Here is a 14869-nt window from a genome sequence, read left to right on the forward strand (position 1 = left end):
GGCAGCTCAAGCAGACCTGGGCTGGGCTGAGGGAGGGGCGCCTTTCCCCCAGCCACTGTAAGTCCGGGACACCTTGGCACTGGGGCTGGCCCGAGGGAGGAGCACCTCTTCCCCAGCTGCAGCAAATCCGAAGCAGCTTGGTGCTGGGGCCAGGCTGAGGAAGAAGCCCCTCTCCCCCAGCTGGGGCAACTCAGCACTGGGGCCAGCAGGGAGCGGTGACTCTCCCCAAGCAGCGGCACCTCAGCGCTGGGGCCGAAGGGGTGGGGCGCCTCTCCCACAGCAGCGGCAGCTGGGGCTGGCGGAGAGGGGCGCCTGAACCCCTGCGCTGGGCTTAATAGGCAGCTGCGTCGCTGAACAGCTTAGAGGGAACATAGGTTGCAACCCACTTTGGGGTCCTGTCCCACAGTTTGAGAACAGCTGAACTAGGACTTTTTTTTTTTTTCTATGCTGCTGCACACCCAGCAGAGGGAGCACATGTTAAACAAAACTTTACTTCCAGTGGGCTAACTACACCAATAAAGGTGCTTGTGCACAAACAAAATAGCCAAATGACTCATGTTCCACGCAGACAGGAAGGCTGAGAAGAAAATACCTGCCAAACCCGGGCAGACAATTTATAAGAAATTTCCTTTTCATTTTATTTAGAAATTTAAAAATCACAATATGGAGATAAAAAATGTACAACTCAACAGAGATGGCTATATGGATCTGAGAATTAATGAAAGGAGCATTTGACCTCTAAATCACTAATGTGAATCTAACCTGGACAAGCAGGAACTGGAAACTTACTATTTAATGGGTGGCTGATGGCATACATAAAATATTGAAGTCAGTCTACTTCCTAGAAGATAGCCTACTTCCATGCCCCACTATTTTTAAGTATCAGTACTTGATACAGAGAAAGAACACTGAAAGGGCATGGATATAGAATTACTCTAAGATGAGGAGGGACATGCTGCGCATGTCTCAAGCAGAACAGGGAAGCTTGCTCTGTACTGATGCTCATTTTGTACTTAATCCGTTGACCTCAGTTTCAACTAATTATTTTGTAAATAACATTCAAGACATATGCAGCAGAATATAACTACTTACCTTTATCTTGATTTTCACTAGTCTATTATGACTAATACTTGAAAAAGAGACATTGTTTTTTTTAATTCTACTTCAATTGATCTATCCCGAGGAAATGAAGACCTGTAAACAGGATGCTCAGAAATTTCATATTGTATTTATATACAAACCTGACTTTTTCTTTGTGACATTTAGCCAATGCTTTGCAGAGGCTAGGATCAGGGCAGAGGTCAAGAGGAGACTGACCCTTCTTATTACGAATACTGAGGTCAGCTCCGTTTGCTGCAAGAAAGCAGGCAATAGATGCTGCACTCTTCTTCTCTGCTCCCTGGGTACCAAGTCCCATTATTAACTGAAAGAAAGTAAATAGGCAACTGACTTGAGATTCTCTATTTAAATACTTGAGAATATAGTCTTACTACTCAAGGAAAACAGACCATTTAAATGTGCACATATATAAGAATATATTTTCTAAATAGTAGTTTGATTAGATCTGAGCATGCATTTTTAGCTTATCTGCAGTTCTAAGATGAAAATCATTGTACAAGTACCCAATTTTCAACCAGATAAGTTCCCTGCATAGACTAATTCATTAAAGGCAACAACATCTAAGTATTCAAAAACACAATGTAATCTCTGTGCACCTGTATTCTGGGGTCACAGAACCAGTGCTCTCCAAATCTAACCCTAACTCTGTCACAAAGCTTAATGGTAGCACATAATTCCCGTCAGTTTTCTTTATACCAGTTTTTCTAATTATCCTGCTTTGACCAAACAGTTAAGGGAAAGAATGTAAGGCCTTTTATCTAATGTGAGTGTGGATCCATTACGCCATCTTAAGCAAACTTCAGCCTTTCGATAATAAAGATCTTCTATAGATTTAAAACCTGCAGAGTAGGAACTAGAACAACACACGACTTAACACTGAAAATATGTCTATCCTGGAAGACTGTGGACAGGTGGAGAACTAGAAGGATAACATCACAAGTACCAAGGAAGAAAAACAGAAGAAATGAAAGAGGAAGTGATTTCCCTTTCTACTGTGACACTTATTTTGAATTGAATAAAACATCAGTAAATTGGGAACTGAGTAAAACATGAAGGTAGCGATTATAACAAATACAATAACAGAACAATATTATATTATAAAACAGCCAGCTATGGAACACTTAATTTTAGTAAAATAAACTTTTCACATTAACAACTTCCACTATGAGCAATGGGAAAAGAAATAGGTGAATGTGTTCCATGAACATCAAGAGGGTTTTTGTTTGTTTTTTTGAGAACTTGCTAGCCACTGCATCATGTGGGGAAAATAAACCAAGACCCTTTACCTCAAAGTAGACTTACAGCATCCAGTGTAACTGTAGTCTTGCTTCTGCAATAGCTTAGTCAGTTGTAATATTTCATATCTTGATCACCATTTTACAGACGCTGAAGTCACACTGAAGTCTCAAAGGACTGACAGCTTTAAAACTTTAATTTAAACTCAGTGCTACAGTGGAGCAAGAAATCATCTTTTCATTCTAAATATTTCAAAGATCTTTTAAATCTTAGATTCACTGTATAGTATGGGCTACAGAAGTCTCTGATGGCCCACATTCAAAAAAAAAAAAAAAAAGCAGCTATTGGATGATTTTAACAATGGAGTTACTAAAAATCAGATTTCTCAGATAAAAATCAAGAAATGCAGATCTACTTTATGCAACTTAATGTTGTCTGTTAGCATTTAGTGGTCATTGTCCTAATGTGAGGGAGGATGTAATAATGTTGCAAACACTACTACTTAAAAGGCCAAATTCTGGGATTACAATTAATCTTCTTTCAAAGGTTTTAATCCAACTTCGGTATTCATATTACTATCCTACTTAAAGATATAATACAAATTCTTCATGAGATGGCCTTAAAACTCCAGTAAATACAATACAATAAAATTTGCATATATTTTACATGCGTGCACATAACTCCAACGGACTTGAATGGGAGCAATATACACTCATGAGGGTAGACTGTGAACCTAAAAAGGCTTGTTATTGAAACAATAATTTACAGTTAAATCTGGTTTTTAATAGTAGAGGAAATAAGAAAACACCAGCCTTCTGCTGTACCTAAACTATTTGATATTGTAACGTACATTAATTATTGTATATTAGCCTTATTTAGGCAATAACAGATGGGCATTGAGATGGCCTCCTTAGATTTGATTTGATACATTTCTGCAGGATTAACAATATCAAACAATATTTTGAGAATGATTCAAGATAGTTTCCAGGCATGCATTAGCTAGACTTTTCAAATGGGTACTGCTCTCATTATATGAAGTGGACAATTCAAGCAAGATTACAAAATCCTTGCATGTAAGCACCAGTCTCCTCCACATCCCGCATGCTTCCCAAATATTTCCTTTAGTTATGCAAAAGTTCTTCTTTTGACAAAGGATACATGTAAATATAAGTGGGAAAAGCCCAGATCCATGACTGACCTCAGTGGGAGCTGCTGCTGGTTGCTCACCACTTATTTAGGTGTTTAAATATGTATTTGAGCTTAACTTTCAACCAAGATTTAAAAAAAAAAACAAAAAAAAAACTTAAGTTCTGTTCTGACAATATATTACTTCCAAGTGAAGTACATAACTCAAAGAAACTGGAAGACTACGGAATACAATAGTTTGGCAACCCAACCTCTCTTAAGAATGACTTAACCAGGAAATCCTAAAATGAGGAGGAGAAGACTGGTAGCCAAGAAAGAAAGAAAGGGGGGAAAAAAAGCTTCAATTTCATGCAGATGCTGCCAGTGAAAAGGGGTGGTCACTGAAAAACCAATTCAATGCAGCGCTGAATCTGAGAAAGAACATTCATGTGCGTCACGCTTACTGTATGCTTACTTCAGATGTAACTTCTCAAACACAAAGCATTTTTAGTAACTTGTCACAAAGTTCATTTCAGACCACGGAACTGAAACTGACCCTTTATTGTTCTTTTATCCCACTTATTTAAGAGGAGTTCTGTGTAATACTGCTCCAACTTTTCCTTACATATGCCAATCACTTAGGAGGAACAGTAAATATTTTATTAAAAATAATATTTCAAATCCTTCTATAAAACACTCAGGCAAGTATACTTCAACTGAGTTAAGAATGTGTATTTTTTCCTAATAGCCCTATTCATAACTTTTTGATCTTGACAGGTATGCCTGCTTGATACATCCAATTTTGCTTCCTTTTATTACTTGTACAGTGGTTACTATTAAAAAGTTATTAAGTATCACACAGATGATTTTCAGAGTTAACAGTTACATCCCTATCTTATTTATATAGGTTGGTACATTAGTAAATGTTGACTTTTTAATGATGTACAGTGAATTTACAGTTTTGAATAGCTGCCTTTTTTCCTATAAAACTTTTGTTTAAATGAAACTGTCTCTGGAATATTATGTACAATTACAATAAAAAATGACTACGTAAAATAGGCACTTTGTTACTCAGCAAATCTGACCCTTTGGTATATTCTGAATCAAATATTTTAGCGACAGAAAATAGTTTTTACTTCTGTTTACATCTGTTAGCCCTGCAGAGTCAACACAGACATGAATGTGATGTATGAATTCTACTCCTGGTTTCTGTAGCAACAAAAATTTTACCTCCAATTGCAAGGTAAAATTCAATCTTATACCAACAAAACCCTACTGTTTTAGCAGGGTTTACAGGAGTAATTGAGGGGGGGAAATTCTGCTTTAATCAATCAAGAGAGGGAGGTCGCAATTGGTGTACGTTTGGTCCCACAGATTCTTTATTAGTAGAGGTGAAGTTGCATGATCAAGAAAGAATTCCACCCGACTTTCAGATCCCAGGTGAGTTAGCAGAACTGGCTATGGTGAAAAAAGCCAACTATTTTTAACTTTAAATTGAGCAAGTTTGAGCTAGAGTCACTGAGAAAAACATTGTTCTACTATACTGTCTAGAATGCTTTTCAAAGCAAAACTGAATTGTAATGTTATGATTTAAAACAAGAGTCAAGAATTTTGACTGAGGCACCCTATAATTACACTATGGCATGTTTACACATCACTCAGTGATGTATTAAGCAGTAACTTCACAGATATGTGGATGTGTAGAAATATTTTATGCATCAAGTGCCATAAAAGCAAAAATTTCTGAAATGTAATGTACACACAATGACAAATATACACACACAATAGCAAACCAATGGTAACAAAATGATCATTTTAAAATGTGATTTGTTTTTAAAATCACCAAAGCACTCAAACATTCAAAAAGGACTAGTCTATAAAATTTTTCTAAAAGGAGGCAATATATCAGTCAAGAGCATTTGACTATTTAAAAGATGTGTCTAAGAAATAACTTAAAAAAAAATTCATCTCTAGACAGAAGCATTTTTTTAATCAGTCGTTTTTTTAATCAGGAAAAAGTGTAAGTCTCTCAATTAGAAGTTTAATTTAAATAACCTCCTTTGCCTTAATTGTAACATCACTGGTAGGCGTAGTTATTATTCTTTGTACTAAGTTATGCCAGTTCAGTCTAAGGGGTGTGAACCCCACCCCCCACCCCCGGAGCATCGCAAGTTTCAGCGCTGTAAAGTGCCAGTGTAGACAGCGCTCCCAGCGCTGGTACCTATTCCCCTCATGGAGATAGCTTTTTTAGAGCGCTGTGAGAGCTCTCTCAGCACTATGCTGCGACTACACACGGCAGCGCTTTAACATTGCCAGTAAAGACGTGCCTTTAGAAAGATCACTCCTATTTCTCCATTTACTGTATATGGATTTACATCCTTGTAATAATATTTAAACTGCAATTTTATCACAATAAGATAGTTGCCTTATTTATCTCTTTCCCCTTCTCCCCAACATCAATGACCATCCTTAGTTTTTTGGGCATTAACAATTTAACTTTGATCCTTGTCTTTCATAGTTGGTGAGACACCAGCCTCATCAGAATAGACTTCTGAAATGAATTTGTCAGGACACAAATATAACTTACTAGGTAACATGATTAAGCTACAGCTAAATGCAATTAACCTGCATAATTTCTCTAAGTTTTAGAGCTAAAACACAAAACATAAAACATAATACATGAAAGCTACAAACAAAGCCATGCAAGATGTTAAATCAAAGCATATTTTATTCTTAATCTCTGTACTATATTACTGCTTATTTGTTTCTATTAAAAATAATTTCTTCCAAATTCCTGGAACTCATACAAATTCACTACCAAAGACAAGTCTATGATAATATTTTTGGGCAAACACATCTTTTTCTTTAAAACAGATGAGTTAATGAAATAAAATAATAATAATAAGCATAAAAAAGTGCATATGTAACAATTTGATTTTAATATGGCCCCGCAATTTGGTGAAGAATGTCTCTAAATAAATCTGTGCTGACAACAAGCAGTTCAACAGTACAGAATCTTCAGACTAGACTACAGAAAGAGGTGTACGGGAAAGAAAGTAATAAACAAATTTTATTTACTGTGTTCTTTGATGGCTCCCAAGCAGTATCTACCTTGCCCACATCTTGCATGTCTTGGAGCTGGCGAAGCTGTGACAAAGTATGATGCCTCAGGGCTTCATGTAGGGGAGTATCCCCATCTTTATCCTGAATATCCAGTTTAGCACCTGCACGGACTAAGAGCTGAAAGAGAAAGAATCTTATTTAGATAACACAAGGAAAACTACCAATATTGTTTTAAGGAAAAAAATGCAATGGAAAATCAGTTCTTTTAATTACCCTAAAAGGCCTGAAAATGATAAAGAAATTCTGATTATTTACCTTACAGTAATTGATCGAGACATGTTGTCCCTATGTGTATTCCACTTCAGGTGCAAACGCACTCCATACACCTGAGTATGGAAGACTTTACATTAGTAGTGTCTGATGGTCTGTGCTGGTGCCCTCTACCTCTGAACTGACCAAGGACCAACCACCTCTCCAGTTCCTTCTCTACCACAAATCACTTTAGGAAAGAATCTGAAGTGGAGGGAAAGGAGAGTGGGTAATGGAATACACGTAGGGATTACACATCTCAAACTCCAGTTGCCATAAGATAAGTAACCAGAATTTCTCTTCTATCTGATGGGCCCCAGGGTATACTCCACGTGAGGTGACTCTCAAACAGTATTCACTGAAGAGGAGGACACAGGACCCCTGCTGTATCACAGACTGCAGGACTACTGTGCCAAAGGATGCGTCTGCTGACGAAGCTTGTAACAGGGCACAACGTGTAGTAAAGGTACAAGAGAGGCCCATATTGCCACACTACAGATACCCAGAAGGGGAACACCCAAAAGAGAATCTAGCCTGGACTCTCACTGTCATCTTATAGCAAAAGCAAGCTGCAATCTGAAATCCACTTAGAATGTCTTTGTGAGGAGATTGCCTCCCATTTAATCTGTTTAATGAAGGAGATAAAAAGCTTCAGAGATTTCCTGAAGGGTTTGTCCTCTATATGAGGAGCATCCAAAGAATGAGACTTCCTGTCTTCTCCAGTTGCATGAAGTTTTGGGCAGAAACCAGGTAGGCTATGATCTGATTTAATGGAATTTAGAGAGTCTTTCTAATGAATACAGGGCGCAGCCTGGAAAAGCCTTCTCCTTACAGAAAACTGTGTAGGGTGGGTCTGCCATAAGGGCCCCCAAGATCACCTACTCTTCTAGTGGACTGTATTCACAAAGGTCATCTTTATAGACAGATGAAGAAAGGGGCAGGAGGCTAAAGATTCCAATGGAAGATTCATGAGCGCTGACAATATGAGATCAAGATCCTAAGTCAGCATAAGTTTCAGTACCCAAGGAGAGGTTCTGGCAAGGCCTTCTACCAGAGGATGGAAAACATTAATCACTGCCAAGTGCATTCGCAGCAAGCTGTGAGACAGACCCAGTCATTTTAAAGAGGAGATAGTACAGAGTGATAGGAATCTGTGAAACCTTTGGAAATATCAGATGATGTAGGGACCAGATAAAATTTTATTCCATTTTGCAGCGTAACACTTTCTTGTAGAGACTTTCTGCTATTATTGATGATGGATTGTACCACCTCTGAACATGACCTCTCTAAGCTTACTGTTCATCCAAATACTGGGCTTTTAGATTGAGGGATGCTGGGATTGGGATGGGAGATATTTCTTTTGTCCTGAGTCAGCAGGTCCAACACAAATGGATTCATATGCACAGAGAAGAAGCCATCTGAAAGGATGCTGCTGAAACAAAACTGCCTCAGAAAACAGGGTGCCACTTGGCCTACCGATGCTTTACCCTGCTGATTTTTCTCAGAAATCAAGGTAAGACAGAAACGGGTGAGGAATCATACATGAGCAGGTCTGAACACTGCACTAGGAAAAATGTCCCCCCAGTAGTTGTGCCCCAGAACTGCTCACAACCAGTAGGCCGGGTATTTCTTGTTCTCTCGGGACACAAAGAGGTCCCATGATGGGAATCCCCACTGACAGAAAATGCTCTGTACAACTGAGTCATGAAGTTTACACTTGTGGTCTCTGTGGAAGTGCCAACTGAGGCTGTCCACAGAAGTGTATATTATTTCTGATAGGTGCACTGCCAAAAATGGTGATCTGGAGTCAGCTACACCTATTCCAGAGCTTGATCACTTCTATGCAAAGAGGAGTGGATCTTGCTTCTTCCTGTATGTTATATAATATACTGTAGTCACACCATCCAACATGACCTGAATGTATAGGGCACGGATGAAGGGCAGGAACCTTTTGCAGGCTTTCTGTAGTGCTTGCAATTTGAGGAGACTGATGTGAAGCTTAGATTCTTACTAGGACCAAGCGTCTTGACCCACAGTTTGTCCAGATGCATTTTCAATTCAGTAGGGAGGCATCCATAATTAGCTTCTTTGTGGTTGGAATGGGGTACAAAGGGAACCGCTATCCATACAGTTTCTCTGTCTTCCTACCAGGTGAAGGATGTCAGAACACTGGGAAATTGAGCAGAGACAGCCTGGGCAACAGAGTCTCAGAGAGTAAACTGTCCATAAGCATGCCTGAAAACACCAAAGATGAAGCCCTGAAAAGGGGATTATTCTCCCATTTTTGAAAGGGAAAGGCAATGCCCTAGGGTGCCAATTGCCACAGCATCACTTTGCTTTCCATTCCAAGCAAACTGTTCATGCTGGTTCTTCTTGAGCATATTAAGTCTGGTATAAGGAATCTACACCACCTACAGCAAGCTGAGTTTATGCCCGGCCAATCATCCACAGAACAGATTTTTACCATTAGACAAACTGTTGAAAAAGCCTAAGAATTTTGGCCCAGGAAAGAGAAGGTATGCATATAGCCTTTATTGATTGAAAAGCTGCCTGACTGTTGATCATTGCTCCCTTGGGCTCTGCCTAGCTCCTCAACCTTCTCATAGAGATGTACCATGAAAGTGAGAGCTGTGTTCACTGAGATGTCCAACTGCTTTGAATACAACAACAACATCCATCAAGGGTGCATGGCTGTACCGATCTGTTCAACACAGTTATTGACCAAATGAGGGAAACCGTCACTAGTTGCATATCAGAGTTGATATTGCATGACTTCTGCGTAACAGACCTGGAATACACAGATGACTCAGCTATATTTACATCCCCACAAACTAATCTCATCAATGCCCTGAATATATTTATAGAAGACGCAAGTAGGCTTGGTCTACTTGGAAGAAGACTGAACTGACAAAAGTGGCTGATGGACTTCTACCCCTACCCATAATCATCAATGGACAAGAAGTTGATTTCATTGAGTATCTTAGCTCTGTTGTCACCAAAGGAGGTTGCCTTGCTGACATGAAATATCAAATCAGCAAGCCTGTGGGTGTTATGCAGACTCTTTGGAAGCCTCCATGGCGTCAATGCCACATATCAACTCAGACTAAGATAGCATCTATCAAGCAGCAGTGGCTTCTGTCCTTTTATAAAGCTCTGAAATCCAGGCCACCACAGACACAAAAATGTGCCAGCTAGATGCTTTCAACATGAAACAGCAATGATGTATTGAAGGAACATGGTGATTTCATCATGTTACACAAAAGGATGTCAGGTGTTGGACCAACCACCCTCCAAGTGTTTTCCCAAGTGACTCAAAGCTGGCTCAGGTGGCTTGGCCAGAGTCTATATCCGTGCCAGCTTGATATGTTTGATCCAACAAAAGCTGGAGGGACAAGACCTCACAGGCTACTTCAGACACACTGGAGTGATGTCATGGCTTCCAACCTCATCCACATTATAGTCTTAATACGGAGCAGGCTACAACACTGGCAGGAGACCAGGCTCTCTGGACACGGGTGATCCAAAGGATTCTATGCTCCATGAGTGAGAAAATTAATAAATGGTGTCATACAGGTAAAGGAGGCCACATGGCCTAAGAGGGGAAGGCAGCATCAGCATCACTGTCATCTGAGAGCTGAGTCGAAGCTGGATGATGAGGTCCCTCACAGCTTGGAATCTGTCCTGGTCTAACTATGCTGTGGCTGTAATCAAATCCAAAGGTGCTTCAATAAAGTCTATAGTTTGTGTGGCAATTAAAAGGACTTTTCTTGTTTTACCTGGAGCCCTGAGGATTGAACGAGGCTGAGGAGTGATAGGGTTGTTCATCATATATCTCAGTATGATCAACTTGTAACCAGCCAATCATCAAGGTAGGGAAATACTGGCAATGCAGGTAAGCTATCACCATGGATAGCACCTTCTTGAAAACTCTAGGGCCTGTCAAAAAACGGAAGGGAAGAACTCTGCACTGGTAATGGTCTAGGCCCACTGTAAATCTCCTGTGTGCTGGGTGAATGTCTAGCTGAAAATAGGAGTCCTTCAATCAAGAGCTGCAAGCCAGTCACCTTTGCTCTGAGAGGGGATTATAGAGATGATCACTCTGAATCTCGAAAAGCAAATGAACATACGCACTTCAGTCTCTAGAATGGGGTCTCCAGTCTCCAATCCTTTTGGGGATGAGGAAATACCTTGAATAAAAAAAACTTCCCACTATGCTGAGGAGGGACTGGAGCTCTAGAGTTCCTAGCTGAAACAGGGAGTCTACCTCCTGTCTGAGCATCCTCTCTTGAGACGAGTTCATGAAGAGGGATGAAAGGAAGGGGGTTTTTATGGTAGGAATAGAGAGAAATTCTACTGTATAGCTGATAATGATTTCTAGGACTTGTCACCAGGGAGAAACAGGCCAGACAGTCACTGAATGGAGAGTGGATGCTGGGTGATATGGGAACTTTGTTTGTAGCTCTTGAGGGTCCCATCAACAGGGTTTCTTAGCAGAAGACTGGGGAGAGAACAATGGAAGGATCTTCTCTCAGCTGCACTGCCCACTCTGGCACTTTCTGGGAGGCTTGTAAGGCTTTGGTGGTAAAAAGGCAGAGGACCAGGGTACTGTTTAAATGGTGATTTGGAGTATTTTCTCTGAGGTGCTGTCACGTGTATACCCAAGGAGCAAAGGTTTGCATGAGAATCCTTAAGGATATGCAGTGACTTATCCGTTTTGTCACTGAGCAGACCATCACTCCTGAAGGGGAAATGCTCTGCCATAGCTTGAATTTCCTTGGAAAACCCCAAGGACTGGACCCATGAAGTCTGAAGGAGTGTCCACTGCAACTACTGAACCTGCAAGAGTGAGAGGGTGCCCAAGACACTGTGGAACCTTTTTCAGGGCTAATCTTGCATCACAATACGGCCAGTGTAGCCAATGCCTTCGTTTCAAGCTCACCAGAGAAGTGGAAGTTCTCAGAATTCCACAGGGGGAGCCAATGGTACCGGATGCCTAGTAATGCCTCAAATGGCCAACAGTACTGGAGAATGACAGCCCAATGATGTGGGTACATCCCTAGGTGATTACCAGTTCTGAGTGTATTGGTGAATCCAGGTCAGCATACACAGCCAGGTCACTGAGGATATGATATCCAACCCATGATGATGGGGAGTGGCAGGGAAGGTGGAGCCACTGTGCAATCACTAACCAGGAAGACCCAAGCAGGCCATGCAGCACTTGAAGGCGAGATCTAGGGCATGCTAAGTATTCCAAATGGTGGAGCTATTGAGGGGAATCCCCCAGGCCCCTACTAATACTATCTAACTCACTAAAAACTATCTAAAAGTGTTTATTTACAGAAAAATAAATCAGAGCAGGATTGCTTGTAAAGCTGCAGACAATGAAGAGGTTCCTTCTCGTACCATGGGCAATACCAAGGAACTGGACAGGTGATTGGTCTGTGCCACCCATTGTGATCTCAATTCAGAGGACAGGGAAGCAGGGGGCACAGGCATGGAAAATCTCCCAGTCTCAGGCTATATCTATGCTACAAACTACAGATGTGATTCACAGATCGCGTACACATGCTAGCCTGATGAGAGCTAATGCGAGAATGTGTATGTGAACTGGGAATCACACCTCTAGTTTGTAGTGTAGATGTAGCCTCACACACGAAGTGCACATGTGCTTCGAGTGGAATATGCGTAAGGACAATCACTTGAAGGAGGACTTTATTTTACTGTAATTTAAATAGAATATTCACATTTCATTCTGTATTTTCCAGGCTTTGTACTCCAATTCCAATTAGGATTTTAGTTATATTCAATTGCTCTCTGTTTTATTTCAGCATGAACTTGATTTCAAGCTGTATTTTGAGGGGGAGCTGGGATAAAAACCATGCCAGAAGAACCACACCATGCTTTTTAAGACTTGAGAGATATCCTACATGTAAACAGTGCAACACTACAGAAGCAATATATCAGAAATAAAGGAAGGCTAACAAGGTGAATCGCTAAATGGTTTCCATAAAATTGTTCAGAATTATTTTTACATGATATGTATCACCATAAGAAAGTTACGATAGCCTCAAAATCAACAGAGCAATTAAACATGTGCATACGTCTATCCTTATTCAACAAAGCACTTAAGCACCTGCTTAAAGTTAAGGATATGCTTAAACCCCATTGAAGGCAGTGAGATTTAAGTATCTTCTTTAAGTTAAACAGGTGCTTAAGTGTTTTGCTGAACAGAAATGGACTGCTGAATCAGCCCCTCTATGATTAAGGAGTACAATTATATCCTGCACTGAGGCTTGAAAAGCCCACTTGCAACTAGCAAGTGGAAAGTTTCCTTAGTGAGCGTGTAGCCTAAAGCCATCACTCTACACAGAACGCAAGGTTTTGTTTAAATTTTTTTCTTCGTAACAGTTTTCTAGTGAAGTCATAAGCATACATGTGATACATATCAGTCTAACACACATTTCCAAAATAAATCCAAATAAAGTCAAACTCTAAGAAAAGAAATGATAAAAATAATGAAGATATCCCATATCATTAGCAACTTACACTGGCATTGTACATTATAAAACAACCAACTGCTGAAGAACTGAAGAATTCACCATTATATCTCCTGACAATACTTACAAATTCTTTACTCTTAAAGAAATTAAGTTGCTAGCCAATATGCTTGTGAAGGTAACTGTCAAATATGAGTTGATGCAGCACTACTTTCCCTAGTCCACAGATAGATCACAACAGCAGTGTGAAAAACAAGATGGTCAGTTTCATCACTGCTATTTAAAAAAAACTGTTAGCAGTTAAAATGTCAAAATATCAACTTCAGACTTCTAAGAACTGGCAAAAACCATGAGTAGCAGCAGAGACAAAAAGACCCCAGAAAGCAGAGATATGAGAAGGAGCAAGAGGAACAACCCTCCCCTCCAGCAGCCACAATACTCTTTGAGAGGAGTATGGTAGCACACAATCCCCCACCATAAAACACAAGAGTCAGAAGGGTCTAGAGTAGGGGTGGCCAACCTGTGGCTCCAGAGCCACATGCGGCTCTTCCGAAGTTAATATGCGGCTCCTTGTATAGGCATCAACTCCAGGGCTGGAGCTATAGGCACCAACTTTCCAATGTGCCGGGGGTGCTCACTGCTCAACTCCTGGCTCTGCCGCAGGCCCTGTCCCCATTCCACCCCTTCCCGCACCCTCCCCTGAGCCTGCCGTGCCCTCACTCCTCCCCCTCTGAGCCTCTGCAAGCCACAAAACAGCTGACTGGGAGGTGTGGAGAGGGAGAGGGAGGCACTGATCAGCGGGGCTGCCAGTGGGCAGGAGGTGCTGGGAGCAGAGGAGGGGGACCTGATGGGGGGCTGTTGACCTATTGCTGTGGCTCTTTGGCAATGTACATTGGTAAATTCTGGCTCCGTCTCAGGCTCAGGTTGGTCACCCTGGTCTAGAGGAAAAGAGACACCAGACAATAAAGCTCCTTTCTCCCTTCCAGACCCCGGAGCAATTTGGGACTTACATTTCCTCAGGACCTAATAGCCAGAAAATGATGTACAAGACTGCCCTTCCTATCCGCAAAGCAAGGTCCAGGGACAGCAGCCAGGTAAAAAGCCCTAGCACCCTCCCCTTTACTCAGCAAATGGTGTTAGACAGGCTTCTCAATGGGTTACCTCTGGACCTCACAAGTGGGTCCCATTCCTCCTTTCCTTGTATTCCTTCCCAGTAGCCAGTGACCGGTATGTTTTTCTCAAGCTATTGTTCCCAAATGAGGGGGACAACCTGCAAGTTCCACTTGTAGAAGTTTCTCTTTAGTAACTGTTGGGTTCTGCTCTCCTTCCTTGCAGAACGGGTAGAAGTAAGCCCTCTATGACACCAAACATCCTGAAAACTGCATGGATCTCGGGGCAACCATGGAAACCCAAATCTCTGCACAACAACTTGACCTACCCTTTCCCATGACAACAGGGCTCTTAAAAGAGCCATACTACCCTTATGCATCTATGAAGTAGAAGTTAAGGCTACAACTTTG

General features: G+C 41.0%; 1 protein-coding gene across 3 annotated transcripts in view; it reads right to left on the reverse strand.

Annotated features, from left to right (window-relative positions):
* MIB1 (MIB E3 ubiquitin protein ligase 1) overlaps positions 1-14869 on the reverse strand; it is a 101902-nt gene that overhangs the window by 20332 nt on the left and 66701 nt on the right. For all 3 annotated transcript variants that reach the window (XM_074944511.1, XM_074944513.1, XM_074944512.1), the window contains exons 15-16: positions 6559-6720; positions 1242-1423 (exon numbers count right to left, since the gene is read on the reverse strand). In XM_074944511.1, the coding sequence (XP_074800612.1) occupies positions 1242-1423; positions 6559-6720 (344 nt within the window). The remainder of the gene's footprint in view (positions 1-1241; positions 1424-6558; positions 6721-14869) is intronic.

The sequence above is a fragment of the Natator depressus genome, chromosome 2, assembly GCF_965152275.1.
Source record: "Natator depressus isolate rNatDep1 chromosome 2, rNatDep2.hap1, whole genome shotgun sequence".
In the NCBI taxonomy this organism is placed as follows: Eukaryota; Metazoa; Chordata; order Testudines; family Cheloniidae; genus Natator; species Natator depressus.